Source organism: Bubalus kerabau, chromosome 10, assembly GCF_029407905.1.
Source record: "Bubalus kerabau isolate K-KA32 ecotype Philippines breed swamp buffalo chromosome 10, PCC_UOA_SB_1v2, whole genome shotgun sequence".
Classification (NCBI taxonomy): domain Eukaryota; kingdom Metazoa; phylum Chordata; class Mammalia; order Artiodactyla; family Bovidae; genus Bubalus; species Bubalus kerabau.
In genome coordinates this window covers 84,554,293-84,571,602 of record NC_073633.1, presented here as the reverse complement: position 1 = coordinate 84,571,602, position 17,310 = coordinate 84,554,293, and the positions used below count along the sequence as shown (strand labels likewise).

Below are 17,310 nucleotides of genomic sequence, written 5' to 3'. Positions count from 1 at the left end.
GTTCTCAGAGTGAACAGGCATCTCTTTATCCTAAAGGGGCGAGGGTACCCTCTACGGCAGGGAAAAAACCCAGCCAGCCCTTTGACCAACAATGCCTGTTAGTGCCTTGGTCTCCAGAACAGGCCTTTCCCCTGAGGCCCGCACCTGCTTCCTGTTGCATAGGAAATGGATAGACTAAAAGTATTCCCAGTTGCTCCAGTTTGTGGCTCACCATAGGCTCAATCCATCTGCCATTCAGAGGAAGGCCTGCAGGCCAGGAGAGGCATGAGAAAACCCAGCCAGCCCGCCCTGGCCACTAGCAGCGGAATCCTCCGGCAGCTGAGTGCCTCGTGAAGAAAACTCATGTTAGCAAACAACTTCTTATACACTACCACATTGCTGCTCCCCATGGTGGTATTGCTATTTCCTGAACTGAATTTCCAGGGCATGTTTCATTCGAGGGTTTAGGGAGGATCTGTTCTTAACATTTCTTCATCTAATTCTGCAAGATCCTGATGCGATCCTATGAAAAGGATGGAATTCTGACATCCCAAAATGTGAAAAATTCCTTTTCTAGAATCAGACTGAGAACCTGACAGCCAGGCCTGATACCCAGGCTTCTTGATTCTCAGACTGTGTGTGGCTCTTTTCTAAGCCTTCAGGGACCTCCTGCTCAGTAGGACAGAGCCTTTGTCCCTGGAAAAGATGGACCCTGGAATCTCTACCATCATTGTTAACTTATTCAGGTTTTTTCTTCTGTTAGTCGCTGTTCTAACACACAAGATCTAAGGCCACAAGATCTTGCCGTAAAAGAGCTTCATTCAGTTTTTATTCCAGACTTTCTGGAAAAATGCCCTTCTCTAGGTAGGGAGTTTTGCCTGTCGACTTGGTGATATTCTGTTCAATGTACACTGGTGCCAAGTGGAGCTGAAGGCCTGGGTGAGAGCAAACATCCCAGAGCAGCAGGTGGATTAACCAGACCAGAGCTCAGAACGTGCCAGCCATCTTGCAGCTGTCGATTATCTGTAATTGAGCTTAGAAAAGGAAGACTTTAGTGACTGAAGTAAGAAAAGAAGGTAGAGCTTTGAAACATGAAGAGGGGAGTCCTCTCCAACCACCAGGAGGACTGTCATGGCAAAAGGCAGCTGCTGGCCTGGAGGTCTGAGGCAGCTCACCAGGACCTTGCCATTTGCTAGCCTGGAGCCCTGGCTAACCAGGGAGGTGCAGGTGGGGTCAGGGCAGGGAAGGAAGGGGCTCTCATCTCCCTTATGCTAGGAACTCATGAGATGGAGTGTGTCCAGAATGCAGGAAACTAGACTGCCTCTGATGCAAACAGCAAGTAAGGTCAATCTGGGGCCACCCCTTAATTAGACTTTTTTCTAATTGTATATCTGTGTTTCTTTTCCCAAGCTTCCTGGTAGAAGATTTTTAACTAAGCAGGTCGAAGAAAAATAGAGAAAGGGGCCCTATGGGCCCATTGTAGAGGGCAGGTGTGATGACTCATTCATTCATTCATTCATTCACTTCATGCACATTCATGGAACACCCACATGCCCGGCCCTGTGCTTGGCTCCAGGAATGGTTAGAAAAAGCAGACACTTTTCCTGCCCTCCTAGTCAGGGAGACAGACATCAATCAAATAATCACCCAAATAACCACAAAAACCAGTTTGTCAGCAGTGAGGCCTGGAGAAAGCTGGAGAGCCCAGGAGAGTGACGAGGGCCTTGAAGGGAGTAGATAGAGGCCAGGCTCTGCCTGCCTGCCTTCTGCTTTTTAAAATTCTTGTCTTATTTATAATAACTTTTACACTGTACAGTAATACAGTATAATAGCTTAGTGTCCAGAATATTTAAAGAGTGGCCATAACGTAATAAAAGGCAAGAACCCAGTTACTGGTAGGTGAGAAGTGCTGTCTTGTCTCTCTTCGCGGCCCTGTGTGCTTCTTGGTGACTTGCAGTGATGGTTTCCTTCCGGCCGTCTCTCACACCCAACTGCCAGGTTCAGGCCTACCTGATGTGCTGCAAGCTGCGTTCTGCCTACCTGATCGCCGTGAAGCAAGAACACCCTCGGGCCGCGGTCCTAGTCGAGCAGGTGCAGCAGGCCGCCAAGAGCAGCGGGGACGCAGTGGTGCAAGACATCTGCTCCCAGTGGCTTCTGACGAGCCGCAGCCGGGGTGCCCATGGCTCGGCCTCCAGAAAGTGACCCTGGCTGCAGGGCCGGACAGCTGTGGGGCAGGAGTGATGGGCACACTTCCAGCTCTTTCCTCCTGTGGGGCAGGACTTCCCTGGCTCCACCCCAGGTCGGAAAGAGCTGGAATTGGACCCAACCTGCCATCTTGAGCAAAGACAGGATCTTTCACACAAGTGCCATGTTTCTGTAGAACTGTGGAGTCTGTGTGTGTGTTTGTCTGGAGATGGCCAGTTCTTTCTACCTCAGAGTGAGTGTGAGTGTGCACGCTCTTTGCGCTCATGTTTACGCCCAGGCATTTCTGAACAAACGAAGCTCTCCCCCACTGCAAAGAGGCACTTTACTTTCGACTTCTGCCTGTCTGAAAACCTTCCTGCGTTTTTGGTTCTTAACCCGGGCTCATCCTGTTTGTACACAGTCTCCTTGGTGTGGAGATGTTCCAGTAGCTTCTCGTGACTAGAAGGGTTTTTGACTGAGAATGATGGAGCTGCATCAGAGGCTTGCCTCTTTTTCCCCTCCTTCCCATCCCCAGATGCAGAGATGGCTTTGGGGCAGGTGCTTCCTGTGGTGTGAAACCGTTCTGAGCATCTCTCGTCTCACAAGCACAAGAGTTACTGTGAGTCTTTGGAAAGTAGTCTGAACAGAAGAGTCCTCAGGTGCTGGCTTCTGAAAGCTGTGGCTGCCTGGCCACCTGATGGGAGTCTGCAGCCCCAGACATGGGCAGGAGGGGCACCATCGTGTTCATCCACAGGGAGAGAAAGGGGAACCTCTCCAAACAGCATTGCAGGAGAGTTGTCTACAAGCACAGAACTGGCTTTTGTCAATATTCCTGCTGCCACGTAAAAGAACGTGGCTTCCTTTTGGAGAGTCTGGGAGAGAAACAATAGCCAAGGTCCTGGGACCGAATGGCTAGACTTTGCCTGTTTGAGTTACAGTCCTATTTATGCCCCTTAAATTGGTTAAAAAATCGCTTCCTCTTCCCACCTGCTTCTCTTCAGTCTCTTCAGAACAGAAGGATGGACATGCAGAGACCCAGGATCATTGAGAAGGCAGTGCACTTCTTTGTCTTAACAGTGGGAGTCAAAGGTTCACTTTAAAGTTGGGCCTGAGGACAAGAGTTAAACAAGGGGATGATGAAGTAGGTCATGTCCAATTGATGAGCAACCAAATGAAGTGCTCCTTTATTTAATTAGTGTGGGCCTGTCTTCCCACTGGAGATCTGACAAGCTTTTGGGAAAGGTCTGCCCTAGTCCGTGATGTGAATTTGCAAATGAGGGGTGTGAAGAGAGCTCCACAGCTGCAGGCCTCCTACCAGCCAGAACTCAGCCTGTCAGCCTCACAGGGGCTGCTGAGAGGAACGGGAGCTAGAAGCCCAAGTCAGTATCTCTGGTGCTCAGAAACCCTGCAGATCTCCCTCTGAACCGGGTTTTTTAAATAGTGAACTTAACAACTCTAAGAGTATCTGTAGAAGTTCTGGTCCTCTGAGGGAGGGAAGAGATGGCAAAGAAAATACTAGACCCCGTTATGGGGAAGTTGGACAAGTGGCTTTTTCTTCTTTGAGTTGTAGAATGCATCTGTCTCCCAGGAAACGTTCCTCCCTGGCATCTGCTTGCCCTTCTGAGTCTGCCCTTTTTGCACTGAACTTGAGCACTTTATATTAAATGGATTGCAAATCTCACAGCCATTAATTTGAGATGTTAAGACCAGATTTTCCTGACATTTTCCTCTAATTAATTGAACTGTAAAATAGGCAACCATTGACTAGACTGACATAAGATGAGGCTAAGGGCCTTTGGGCATCAGGCTGTGATCTCCAGCAAAACAATTAACTAATGGGCAAGTCGACGGGTTGAATGTTTGACTATAAGCAAGTCACAATAAAATGTCTGTCCTACAAGTTCTTGGCTTCATGGCTCATTTGTGCTGTCTTGCTCTTATCTTTCCCTTCTTGCCTTGGGTTCTGTGTGGAGTGAAAAGGTGGGTGGGAAAGATGCAATAACCTTCAACTCTTGAACTTCTCAAAATGATTCCTGTTATAAGTCAGGCCTCTTGGGTTAAGATTTTTCTCAAATTTCCTAGGTGGCTCAGATGGTAAAGAATCTGCCTGCAATGCGGGAGAGCCAGGTTCAATCCCCAGGTTGGAAAGATGCACTGGAGGAGTGCATGGCATCCCACTCCAGTATTCTTGCCTGGAGAATTCCAGGGACAGAGGATTCTGGCAGGCTACAGTCCATGGAGTCACAAGGAGTCAGACACAACTGAAGCAACTAGGCACACACAAAAACCTACCAGTGTACTCTCTACCGCCAGGGATTTTTTTTTTCTTTTTGCTTCATTAGAGTGGTGGGTGGACGTTGGTTATACATTCATCAGGTAGAGAAGGCAAGTGAAAAGTCCTTCCCATTCCTATCTCCTCAGCCCTCAGCCCCATCGCCTCCCAGAGGCTACCTGTGTGACCAGTTTCTTGTGTATAGTTTCAGAACTCTTTTATGCATATAGAAGCAATAATGACCGAAGTATTCTGTGGTGAAGATATGCCATAATTATTTAAGCAGTCTCTATTGACGGATAGTTTAGGTGGTTGCCATCTTTACCACAACAGATTATGCTGCAGGGAATTATCTTGTCTGGAATACCCTGGGTCAAAGACTTCCTGGCAGTCCAGTGGTTAAGACTCCACACTTCCAATGCAGGAGGTATGGGTTCTATCCCTGGTTGGAGAACTAGGATCCTGTATGCTGCATGGCATAGTCAAAAAATTTAAAAACCTCTGAACTAGAATACCCTGGGTCAGAGAATATGAGCATTTGGTGAGTGTTGTCAGTCACTTCCATAGAGGTCATGGTAATTACCTATCCCACCAGCAGTGAAGACAAGGACCTGCTTTCCCACACCCTTACCTCAACACTTAGCAAACTCTAGATCTGTGCCAGTCTGAGAATGAAAAATGGAACTCTGAAATTTTTTTTCAAGCTGGTTTTTTTTTTTAATTCTACGTATCTTTTTAGTATCAACCAAACTGTGACTCTTTGAACCCAGGGGTCGGATCTTTGGGGAAAGTAGAACTCACACTGGGCTTGTCATTTTCTGGCCGCCCTCTTACAGCACCCGTGTGCAGAATGACACTTAAGCCACAGACAGGAGCTTTGCTACCGTTATCGTCTTTCCCCAGGAACGTGATCTCATCCAATATCTCATTTAAGAAAATTAACAAAACTTCAAACACACAACAAACAAAAAGTAATGATGAAAGTCGACCTGAAAACCCCCTGTTTGGGATCTAGCACGAAGATGCTTCAAACAAAGGAAATTAGAACACCCAAAGTAAATCTTAAGATAGAGGACCTGGACTGTTTAGAAACCTGAGACGCTCCAAATTTACTGGATATCTTTGGCTGGAGCTTTAAATGAAGTAGATCAAATGCTCTCAGATTCTTCATACTCAAGCAACCAAATAGCAACGGTCACCATAACCCTGAGGGAAACGGCCTGTCTTGGTCATCATCCTCTCTTCTTTAGTAATAATGTTAACTGACCCATCCTTGAAGCCTCCAATTCTTCTACAACAGATTTATTCAACATCTGGTTACTGAATGGCTTCTTTAGTGGGGTGCTTTCACACTCCTTATTTCTTCACGTTGTTATTTCTGCTTGGCGCTCTTCTTTCATCACCTCCGCTACCCCACCCTCCAATCTGCTGTTATCCAAAACCTTCCTTCAAGCCCATTTCTTTTATTTATTTATTTATTTATTTTGGCCACACCATTCAGCATGTGGGATCTTAGTTCCCTGACCAGGGATCAAACGTATATCCCTGGCAGTGGAAGTGCAGACTCCTATCCACTGGACCACCAGGGAATTCCCTTCAAACCGACTTCAAGTGCCTTATCTACAAATTATTTGCTGCTCTGGCTATACTTCCTCTTCATCCCACTGAAGGACTAAAATCCTTCAAGGTCTCATCCATTCTTCCTTGACACTCATATACTCTCCTGAATAATCCTATAGCTTCAGCAATCATCTTCATTGGCATGAAGCTGATGATGAAGATGAAGCAATCATCTTCATCAGCAAGTTATAAACCAAATTTGCCTTCCTTAAGTTTTTTCCACATCAGATCCATCTTTGATTCTTTTCTGAAACTCACCCGGATGGCTGAACTGCCCCTAAAAATATTAGCATGTTCAAAATGGAACACAATCCTCTTCTACCCACAAACCTTCCTCCTTCAATGAATATTAGTATCGTCAATTAATTAGTATTAGTATTACTATTGTGAATGCCGCCTGGGTTAGAAACCTCAGGAGTTCTCTGTATTGACTCTTTCTTTTCCCTCATCATTCAATAAATATTCAAGTACCTACCATGCATCAAGCATATATCCTGTTGAAAGCCAAGACCTCCTATCCTGCTTTCCCAACTGAAGAACCTGGCCCTTCATCACCTTACTTCAGGTCCTTGTCACTTCCTCCTCTGACTGTTGCAGAAGCCTATTTTCTTCATCTCAAACACCTATCTAAAAGTTGCACCTCCAATCAACTCCATATTAACAGACAAAATACTTCTAGAAAAAATAACTTTTCTATGATCTTCAAGCATGGGAAGTCTTTCTAAGCAGATGTAAGTTCCAGAATCCTTGAAACATTTAATTATTGTTGTTCAGTTGCTCAGTTGTGTCCAACTCTTTGTGACCCCATGGACTGCAGCACACCAGGCTTACTTCCCTGTCCTTCACCATCTCCCAGAGCTTGCTCAAACTCATGTCCATTGAGTCGGTGATGCCTACCAACTGTCTCATCCTTTGTCGTCCCCTTCTCCTCCCGCCTTCAATCTTTCCCAGCATCATGATCTTTTCCATTGAGTCAGCTCTTCAGATCAGGTGGTCAAAGTATTGGAGCTTCAGCTTCAGCATCAGTCCTTCCAATGAATATTCAGGGTTGATTTCTTTTAGGATTGCCTGGTTTGATCTTCTCACTTTCCAAGAGACTCTCAAGAGTCTTCTCCAGCCCCACAGTTCGAAGGCATCAATTCTTTGGTGCTCAGCAGTTTTTTTTGTCCAGATCTCTCATCCGTACATGACTACTGGTAAAACCATTGCTTTGACTATATGGACATTTGTCAGCAAAGTAATATCTCTGATTTTTAATACGCTGTCTAGATTTGTCACAGCTTTTCTTCCAAGGAGTAAGCGTCTTTTAATTTCATGGCTGCAGTCACTGTCTGTAGTTATTTTGGAGCCCAAGAAAATCTGTCACTGTTTCCAGTGTTTCCCCATCTATTTTCCATGAAGTTTTTTAGCTGTTATTGTGATTAAAATGTCCCTAACAAAAAGATTCATAATTTTAACCATTTTGTTTCTTTGGAACTCTTTATTTTGTATTGGAGTAGAGTTGATTAAAAATGTTGTGATAGTTTCAGTTGAACAGCTTAAGGGACTCAGCCATATGTATACATGCATCCATTCTCTCCCAAACCCCCTCCCATCCAGGCTGCCACATATCATTGAGCAGAGTTCTGTGTGCTATACAGTAGGTCCTTGTTAGTTATCCTTTATAAATATAGCAGTGTGTACATGACCATCCCCAACTCCCTAACTCCCTTCCCCCTGGTAACCATAAGTTCCCGTTTTAACCATTTTTTAGTGTGCAGTTCAGTAGCATTGAATGCATTCACATTGTTTGCGACCATCACCACCATCCCTCTCCATAACGTTTTCATCTTCCCAAACTGAGACCCTGTACCCATTCACCACTAACCCTCTATCCCTCCTCGACCACCCCTAGTCCCTGGTAATCACCCTTCTACCTTACATCTCAATTAATTAGATCTTTGTTTGTCATATATGTTGCAAACATGTTTTTCCAACTTTCGGTAGTCCTTTTATTTTTGCTACAGGATCTTCCCAACCCAGGGATCAAACTTGGGTCTCCTGCATGGCAGGTGGATTCTTTACCATCTGAGCCACCAGGGAAGCCCATATTTTAAAAACCCATAAGCATACATTTGACTACATAAAAACTGTCTTTTCATTACGCTAAGTGAAATCTAAGCCAGATGCAAAAGGACAGAGAATAAATAATACATGATTCCACTTACATAAGGTACCTACATCAATTTTATCGGTACTTCAGGGCCCTTTCCAAATACCAGTTGTGCTGAGAAGTTTTTGTTTCCTGGTTCCCCACTTCCTTCTCTCAGAGAAGGAAATGGCAACCCACTCCAGTTTTCTTGCCTGGAGAATCCAATGGACTGAGGCCTTGTGGGCTAAAGTCCATGGGGTCACAAAGAGTCAGACACGACCGAGTGACTAGGCAACTTCTGTCTCTGCCCTTCCCCGAAGGATGTGTGCTGTTACTCATTTAACCCTGTGTCTCTTAAAGCTCCCCTAGTCTGCCTTCCTGACATTCAGTTTTTTTAATTTCTTTATTTTTAATTGAAAGATAAAGCTATACAAATATTGGTTTCATTTTTGCCATGCATCAACATGAATTAGTTATAGGTGTAATATGTCCCCTCCCTTTGAAACCTCCCTCCCACCTGCCACCCTTCCCACCCCTCTACGTTCCCTGAGCTGACAGTCAATTTTTCCTTGTCATTTTGTTTCTTCATAGACCATAAGCTCCTGGAAGCCAGGGTCATCTTTTCTCATCTTCAAGTTCACTTACAAATTACTTGTGCACTGCTTACCAGTACATAAATATTATTTTAAATTAAACTGTATAGTATAAAGCATGTCCTGAACCAGAAATAGTTGAGAAAGTGAAACATTTTTAAGTTATCTGTTCAAGAGGTTCTTTCCAGGCTGTAAGCCGGTCAGATAACGGTAAGGTCAAATGACTTATTTATATCCCCAGGACTGAGCCTGGCATGTGATGGGCTATCAATCAGTTTTAGCTGAATTTTTTAATTGGTTCGAACCAATGGGAATAGTTTACTTAAGGAACATACATACGCTGGATCATCGAAAAAGCAAGAGAGTTCCAGGAAAAAACATGTATTTCTGCTTTATTGACTATGCCAAAGCCTTTGACTGTGTGGATCACAATAAACTGTGGAAAATTCTTCAAGAGATGGGAATACCAGACCACCTGACCTGCCTCTTGAGAAACCTGTATGCAGGTCAGGAAGCAACAGTTAGAACTGGACATGGAACAACAGACTGGTTCCAAATAGGAAAAGGAGTATGTCAAGGCTGTATATTGTCACCCTGCTTATTTAACTTATATGCAGAGTACATCACGAGAAACTCTGGGATGGAGGAAGCACAAGCTGGAATCAAGATTGCCGGGAGAAATATCAATAACCTCAGATATGCAGATGACACCACCCTTATGGCAGAAAGTGAAGAAGAACTAAAGAGCATCTTGATGAAAGTGAAAGTGGAGAGTGAAAAAGTTGGCTTAAAGCTCAACATTCAGAAAACTAAGATCATGGCATCCGGTCCTATCACTTCATGGGAAATAGATGGGGAAGCAGTGGAAACAGTGGCAGACTTTATTTTTCTGGGCTCCAAAATCTCTGCAGATGGTGACTGCAGCCATGAAATTAACAGAGGCTTACTCCTTGGAAGGAAAGTTATGACCAACCTAGATAGTATATTCAAAAGCAGAGACATTACTTTGCCAACAAAGGTCCGTCTAGTCAAGGCTATGGTTTTCCCAGTAGTCATGTATGGATGTGAGAGTTGGACTGTAAAGAAAGCTGAGCACTGAAGAATTGATGCTTTTGAACTGTGGTGTTGGAGAAGACTCTTGAGAGTCCCTTGGACTGCAAGGAGATCCAACCAGTCCATCCTAAAGGAGATCAGTCCTGGGTGTTCACTGGAAGGACTGATGTTGAAGCTGAAACTCCAATACTTTGGCCACCTGATGGGAAGAGCTGACTCATTTGAAAAGACCCGGATGCTGGGAAAGATTGAGGGCAGGAGGAGAAGGGGACAACAGAGGATGAGATGGTTGGATGGCATCACCAACTCAATGCACATGGGTTTGGGTGTACTCTGGAAGTTGGTGATGGACGGGGAGGCCTGGCGTGCTGCGGTTCATGGGGTCACAGAGAGTTGGACTCTCTGAGTGAACTCAAACTGAAACCTGAATAGAAATCATTTCCTCAGAGAGAAAAAGACTTTATAGAGAAAAGTACTTTATAGAGAAAATGGGCAAGATTGAACATATTTAAAGAAAAGCTGAGGAGATACTTTTCATTTCTGTGTTGATATATTGAGAACATTTGAGCTGAGGAAAAAAATCCAACATAGCAGTTACTTCAATTTAATGGAAATAGGAACTCAAAGAGTAGAAATTTGACTCCCACTGTCTTGTTAGAAGTAAATTGTTCAACTCTTCCTAAGTCACCTGTATCAGACAGCACCTACAGAGAATGTATTTTTCAGAAGTAGAAGCAATCACAGAACATGTTGACTACATCCCCTATTTCATTTTTTATTCACTTATTTATCCAACAAATATCAAGGTTATATTGTGAGCTGTATGCTAGAGTTTTTAGAGTCATAGCAGATGCCCAGTCACTTGTTATAAGTCTTATGTATTAAATATTGAGAGGATGTCCAAGTATAAATGAGAGCGCACGGGAGGAGTCCTAGATATAGACTAGGGAGCAGTCAATGGAGGTTTCCCAGCAAATGTGATGCTCAACACACAAATAGCTGGAGAAAGGTTCCTGGCAGGATAAACAATTTGTCTTGGGGTCCAGAAACAACAGAGCACCTCAATGAGAGAAATCAAAGAACTTTCCAGGTCAGCATGCTTTGACCTGGTGATGTGGGGTCTTATAAGCTTGTTAAAGAGTTCGGGATTTAACCCACTGAATAATACAAAGGCATCAGAATGTTCTAAACAAGAGAATGACATGCTGTGTCTTTAATTTTAAGGTCACTTTGGCTGCAGAATGGAGCACAGGTTAGTTGGGGCAGGGGGAGGAGGAGCAGCAGAGATTTTACCAAATTTGGATGGTAGTTGAGGCTGTCTGTAGCCCTCAGAATAAACTTCAAATCCTCAACAGGGCTCACAAGGCCCATCCTTATTAGACCCTCATCGTTGTTGTTTAGTTGCTAAGTCATGTCTGACTCTCTCTTTTGCAATCCCATGGCCTGCAAGACTCCTCTGTTCTTGGGATTCCCCAGGCAAGAATGCTGAAGTGGGTTGCCATTTCCTTCTCCGGCAGATCTTCCTGACCCAGGGATCAAACCTCTGTCTCCTGCATTGGCAGGAGGATTCTTTACCACTGAGCCACCAAGGAAGCCCTATTGGATCCTTACCTACGTCCCATTTCTCACCTTCCATCCCCACTCCCTTCTTTCAGCTTCTCAGATGTGACCATTCTTTGCCCCCTGTGAGCCTCCTGCCTGATGTCTTTTTACCTTCTCTTCACCTGGTGAACAAGTCTTGCTAAACACATGGCACGTGGCTTAGGACACCTCCGATCTCTTCACCCCACCGCAGACAAGCATGGGCACTTCTGCCACGTGTCCCTGTAGTAAGAGCAGAAACAGCATGTCCCTTGTTCACTTCCTATCACCCATACTTGGCAACAATCCTGGACCATCGTGCATACTTTTTTAAATAAATAAATGATCTAATGGTGGCCTGAGGTTATCTACAATTTTTTTATTTTTACTTTTTTTTTTTTTTAACAAAAGCTTGTTCTTAAGGCAATGGCACCCCCGCTCCAGTACTCTTGCTTGGAAAATCCCATGGATGGAGGACCCTGTTAGGCTGCAGTCCATGGGGTCGCTGAGGGTCGGACACGACTGAGCAACTTCACTTTCACTTTTCACTTTCATGCATTGGAGAAGGAAATGGCAACCCACTCCAGTGTTCTTGCCTGGAGAATCCCAGGGACGGGGGAGCCTGGTGGGCTGCCGTCTATGGGGTCGCACAGAGTCGGACACGACTGAAGTGACTTAGCATAGCATAGCAAAAGTACAATAGATTTCAAGACAAAACTTCATTCTAGCTATAGGTGGCAACAAATGTTTTGGCAGGGAACCCAGGTGTTTTAAAAAAGATGGAATTAAAGATCATAATTTCCTCAGGCACAAGGAACAGCTTGTTTTGCCAGATTTCTTAATTCCACCTGAGGCTAGGGACCTTTTCCCCATGGCCTTCACTTTCAGCTCCTCAAATGTCCTCTGCTCCTCCTGTTTCTGCTTGAATGCCTTATCTTCCTCATCCATTCCCTGGGCTTGCTTCCTGGGCAGCTGCAGCGTCTTCTTCTTGCCACCTTCGTGGCCCCACACCGCACCTGCCGCCCTTTCCCCAGACTCTGCCACCGGAAGTGCAGGAGGTCTACAATTTAAGGGCAGGAAGAGGAAGAACCTGGAAAGAAGCTCCAGAGAGGGGAGGAGAACTAGGAATGCAGTTCACAGAAACTAAGGGAACAAGTGTTGATCTCTTGTTTGCACGTGGCTCTATTTACTCTCATAAACCACCCCCAAAGAGCGAAGGAGGGCAACAAACACAAACAGAAACTTAATCTTTGATGAAAGAAGGAGACAAATGTTCAGAGAATTTTTCAATATGAAAATTAAACAATAGAGGGAGTAACACCTCTTTTACCATGAAAAGTAGAAAGGAAGATATACGAATGGGATATAGGTAAGTTTGCTAGCGTGGTAGCAGAAAGTTGAAGTAGTTAGGACTGCTGGCTTCCATGTTCTCCATGAAATCAGAGGAGAAATCACCTGTTACTAATTCAAGGGAGCTGCTTTGTGAAGTGGCTTAAAAATACAGAGAGGATGTGAACCTCTTCATATTGTAACCTAAGGGCTGTTTTTACAATTAAGTTCTTGATGTTCACTTGGGCCCCTGAGAGTTACAGGAGTTGCTGGGAATTGGGGAGGGGAGTTAAGTGGGGAGAGGAAGCCAGACTACTTTAAGAAGGCATTTTTATGCAAGTATTGCTATCAAATTGCCTAAAGATATCAGACGATTTTGAATTCTCACAGCTCCAATTACTCATGATTTGGGAGGGGGGGGGGGTCCTCATTTTAAATCAATGCCACCTGTGTACCTAATTTTGTATATGTATTTTTTTTTTAAGATTTTTGATGTAGACCATTTTTAAGGTCTTTATTGAATTTGTTACAATATTGTTTCTGATTATGTTTTTGCTTTTTGGCTACAAGGCATTTGGGGGTCTTAGCTTCCTGACCAGGGATCGAACCCTCACCCCCTGCATTGGAAGGCAAAGTCTTAAACCACTGAACCACCAATGATGTCCCCTGTATCTGTAATTTTGTATTCTCTTTTAAAGATAAAAGCAAGGTCCAATACTGTAAAGAGCAATACTGCATAGGGACCTGGAATGTTAGGTCCATGAATCAAGGCAAACTGAAAGTGGTCAAACAGGAGATGGCAAGAGTGAACGTCAACATTCTAGGAATCAGCGAACTAAAATGGACTGGAATGGGTGGATTTAACTCAGATGACCATTGTATCTACTACTGTGGGCAGGAATCCCTTAGAAGAAATGGAGTAGCCATCATGTCGACAAAAGAGTCCGAAATGCAGTACTTGGATGCAATCTCAAAAACCACAGAATGATCTCTATTCATTTGCAAGGCAAACCATTCAATATCACGGTAATCCAAGTCTATGCCCCAACCAGTAACGCTGAAGAAGCTAAAGTTGAACAGTTCTATGAAGACCTACAAGACCTTCTAGAACTAACACCCAAAAAAGATGTCCTTTTCATTATAGGGGACTGGAATCCAAAAGTAGGAAGTCAAGAAATACCTGGAGTAACAGGCAAATTTGGCCTTGGAGTACAGAATGAAGCAGGGCAAAGGCTAATAGAGTTTGGCCAAGAGAATGCACTGGTCATAGCAAACACCCTCTTCCAACAACACAAGAGAAGACTCTACACATGGACATCACCAGATGGCCAACACAGAAATCAGATTGATTATATTCTTTGCAGCCAAATGGAGAAGCTCTATACCGTCAGCAAAAACAAGACCGGGAGCCGACTATGGCTCAGATCATGAACTTCTTGCCAAATTCAGACTTAAATTGAAGAAAGTAGGGAAAACCACTAGACCATTCAGGTATGACCTAAATAAAATCCCTTATGATTATACAGTGAAAGTGAGAAATAGATTTAAGGGTCTAGATCTGATAGACAGAGTGCCTGATGAACTATGGATGGAGGTTCGTGACATTGTACAGGAGACAGATAGAAAGACCATCCCCAAGAAAAAGAAATGCAAAAAAGCAAAATGGCTGTCTGGGGAGGCCTTACAAATAGCTGTGAAAAGAAGAGAAGCAAAAAGCAAAGGAGAAAAGAAAAGATAAACACATTTGAATGCAGAGTTCCAAAGAATAGCAAGGAGAGATAAGAAAGCCTTCCTCAGTAATCAGTGCAAAGAAATAGAGGGAAATAGTAGAATGGGAAAGACTAGAGACTCTGCAAGAAAATTAGAGATACCAAGGGAACATTTCATGCAAAGATGGGCTCGATAAAGGACAGAAATGGTATGGACCTAATAGAAGCAGAAGATATCAAGAAGAGGTGGCAAGAATATACAGAAGAAACTGTACAAAAAAGATCTTCATGACCCAGATAATCATGATGGTATGATCACTCACCTAGAGCCAAACATCCTAGAATGCAAAGTCAAGTGGGCCTTAGGAAGCATCACTACGAACAAAGCTAGTGGAGGTTATGGAAGTCCAGTTGAGCTATTTCAAATCCTAAAAGATGATGGTGTGAAAGTGCTGCACTCAGTAAGCCAGCAAATTTGGAAAACTCAGCAGTGGCCACGGGACTGGAAAAGGTCAGTTTTCATTCCAATCCCAAAGAAGGGCAATGCCAAAGAATGCTCAAACTACCGCACAATTACACTAATCTCACACGCTAGCAAAGTCATGCTCAAAATTCTCCAAGCCAGGCTTCAACAGTACGTGAACCATGAACTTCCAGATGTTTAAGCTGGATATAGAAAAGACAGAGGAACCAGAGATCAAATTGCCAACATCTTCTGAATCATCGAAAAAGCAAGAAAGTTCCAGAAAAACATGTATTTCTGCTTTATTGACTATGCCAAAACCTTTGACTGTGTGGATCAGAACAGACTGTGAAAAATTCTTCACGAGATGGGATTAGCAGACCATCTGACCTGCCTCTTGAGAAACCTGTATGCAGGTCAGGAAGCAACAGTTAGAACTGGACATGGAACAACAGACTGGTTCCAAATCGCAAAAGGAGTATGTCAAGGCTGTATATATTGTCACCCTGCTTATTTAACTTCAATGCAGAGTACATCTTGCCTGGAAAATCCCATGGACAGAGGAGCCTGGTAGGCTGCAGTCCATGGGGTCGCTAAGTCAAAGACTGAGCGACTTCACTTTCACTTTTCACTTTCACACATTGGAGAAGGAAATGGCAACCCACTGCAGTGTTCTTGCCTGGAGAATCCCAGGGAAGGTGGAGCCTGATGGGCTGTCGTCTTTGGGGTCTCACAGAGTCAGATACGACTGAAGCAACTTAGCAGCAGCAGCAGAGTACATCATGAGAAACTCTAGGCTGGAGGAAGCACAAACTGGAATCAAGATTGCCGGGAGAAATATCAATAACCTCAGATATGCAGATGACACCACCCTTATGGCAGAAAGTGAAGAAGAACTAAAGAGCATCTTGATGAAAGTGAAAGAGGAGAGTGAAAAAGTTGGCTTAAAGCTCAACATTCAGAAAACGAAGATCATGGAATCTGGTCTCATCACTTCATGGGAAATAGATGGGGAAACAGTGGAAACAGTGGCAGACTTTATTTTGGGGGGGCTTCAAAATCACTGCAGATGGTGATTGCAGCCATGAAATTAAAAGACGCTTACTCCTTGGAAGGAAAGTTATGACCAACCTAGATAGCATATTAAAAAGCAGAGACATTACTTTGTCAACAAAGTTCTGTCTAGTCAAAGCTATGGTTTTCCCAGTAGTCATGTATGGATGTGAGAGTTGGACTATAAAGAAAGCTGAGCGCCGAAGAATTGATGCTTTTGACTGTTGTGTTGGAGAAGACTCTTGAAAGTCCCTTGGACTGCAAGGAGATCCAACCAGTCTATCCTAAAGGAGATCAGTCCTGGGTGTTCACTGGAAGGACTGATGTTGAAGCTGAAACTCCAGTACTTTGGCCACCTGATGCAGAGAGCTGACTCATTTGAAAAGACCCTGATGCTGGGAAGATTGAGGGCAGGAGGATAGGGGATGACAGAGGATGAGATGGTTGGATGGCATCACCGACTCAATGGACATGGGTTTGGGTGGACTCTGGGAGTTGGTGATGGACAGGAAGGCCTGGTGCGCTGCGGTTCATGGGGTCGCAAAGAGTCGGACACGACTGAGTGACTGAACTGAACTGAACTTTTAAAGATGATCCCGTGAACTGTATAAGCATCCCTGGATCCATCGTTGACTGTGGAAGAACAGGTAGTCCAGTAGCACTGAAAGCCAAGTTGACCTTGAGGACCAGTGACTGACAGTGGCTCCAGTCTGCCAGGCTGAATTATTTTCTCCAGCAGCACTCTTGGCATGTAGAACTCAGGCAGCTGTATTCGTCTAGCCTTTGCCAGAGAGGGTGATAATGGGACACGGAATTGGCAGGAGAAAGTTGGAGGAGTAGAAGGTTGTGGTTGGAGTGGAATGCTGGAAGTTAAGATATTTGAGACACAGCAAGTTCATGTGATGAGAAAGTGCCCAGGGGTGGTTCTTGTCATGGTAAAGGGAGATGAAGGGGATGGAGGGACAGGTCAGTGCAGAGATCAGGGAACTGCGTCTGAGTGGACATTTTCAAATAATTGTGCTTTGGGCAGCCCATGTATACCCACAATCATCACACTCTTCCCTTGGTCTTCCTACAGTACCATGTTGTTATTTGAGTTGTGATGGTTGCTCTGTAATCATACTCTCTCAGAAACTTTATGAGGCAGAATTCTATTGTGTCCAGTAAACATTCAATCTTTCTTTCATGCCAGATCAACATTAAACCTCCAAGATAGACATGTGCCCTGGCACAGGAAAGGAGCCTCTTTTCTGGGAATTACCAGGGTCTAACAACCATGTCAGGCCTATACTGTGGAAGGGCTCCTTTTCTTAGTCACTCACTTTTAAAAGCCCTACATTTCA

General features: G+C 44.3%; 2 protein-coding genes across 4 annotated transcripts in view; one reads left to right on the top strand and one right to left on the bottom strand.

Annotated features, from left to right (window-relative positions):
* Positions 1-4,063, top strand: part of ZFYVE26 (zinc finger FYVE-type containing 26) — a 70,566-nt gene extending 66,503 nt beyond the window's left edge. For 2 of the 3 annotated variants that reach the window (XM_055538410.1, XM_055538411.1), the window contains exon 42: positions 1,978-4,063. In XM_055538410.1, coding sequence (XP_055394385.1) covers positions 1,978-2,181 — 204 coding nt within the window. In that variant the 3' untranslated portion in view covers positions 2,182-4,063. The remainder of the gene's footprint in view (positions 1-1,977) is intronic. The other variant, XM_055538412.1, reaches the window with a different exon arrangement.
* A 7,975-nt stretch (positions 4,064-12,038) lies between these two features.
* Positions 12,039-17,051, bottom strand: LOC129622126 (translation machinery-associated protein 7-like). The gene is made up of 2 exons (XM_055539019.1): positions 17,044-17,051; positions 12,039-12,473 (listed from the first exon to the last, which is right to left on the bottom strand). Exons 1-2 carry the CDS (start codon positions 17,049-17,051, stop codon positions 12,206-12,208), a joined length of 276 nt encoding a protein of 91 aa, XP_055394994.1. The 3' UTR covers positions 12,039-12,205.
* Between the last annotated feature and the right edge of the window lie 259 nt (positions 17,052-17,310).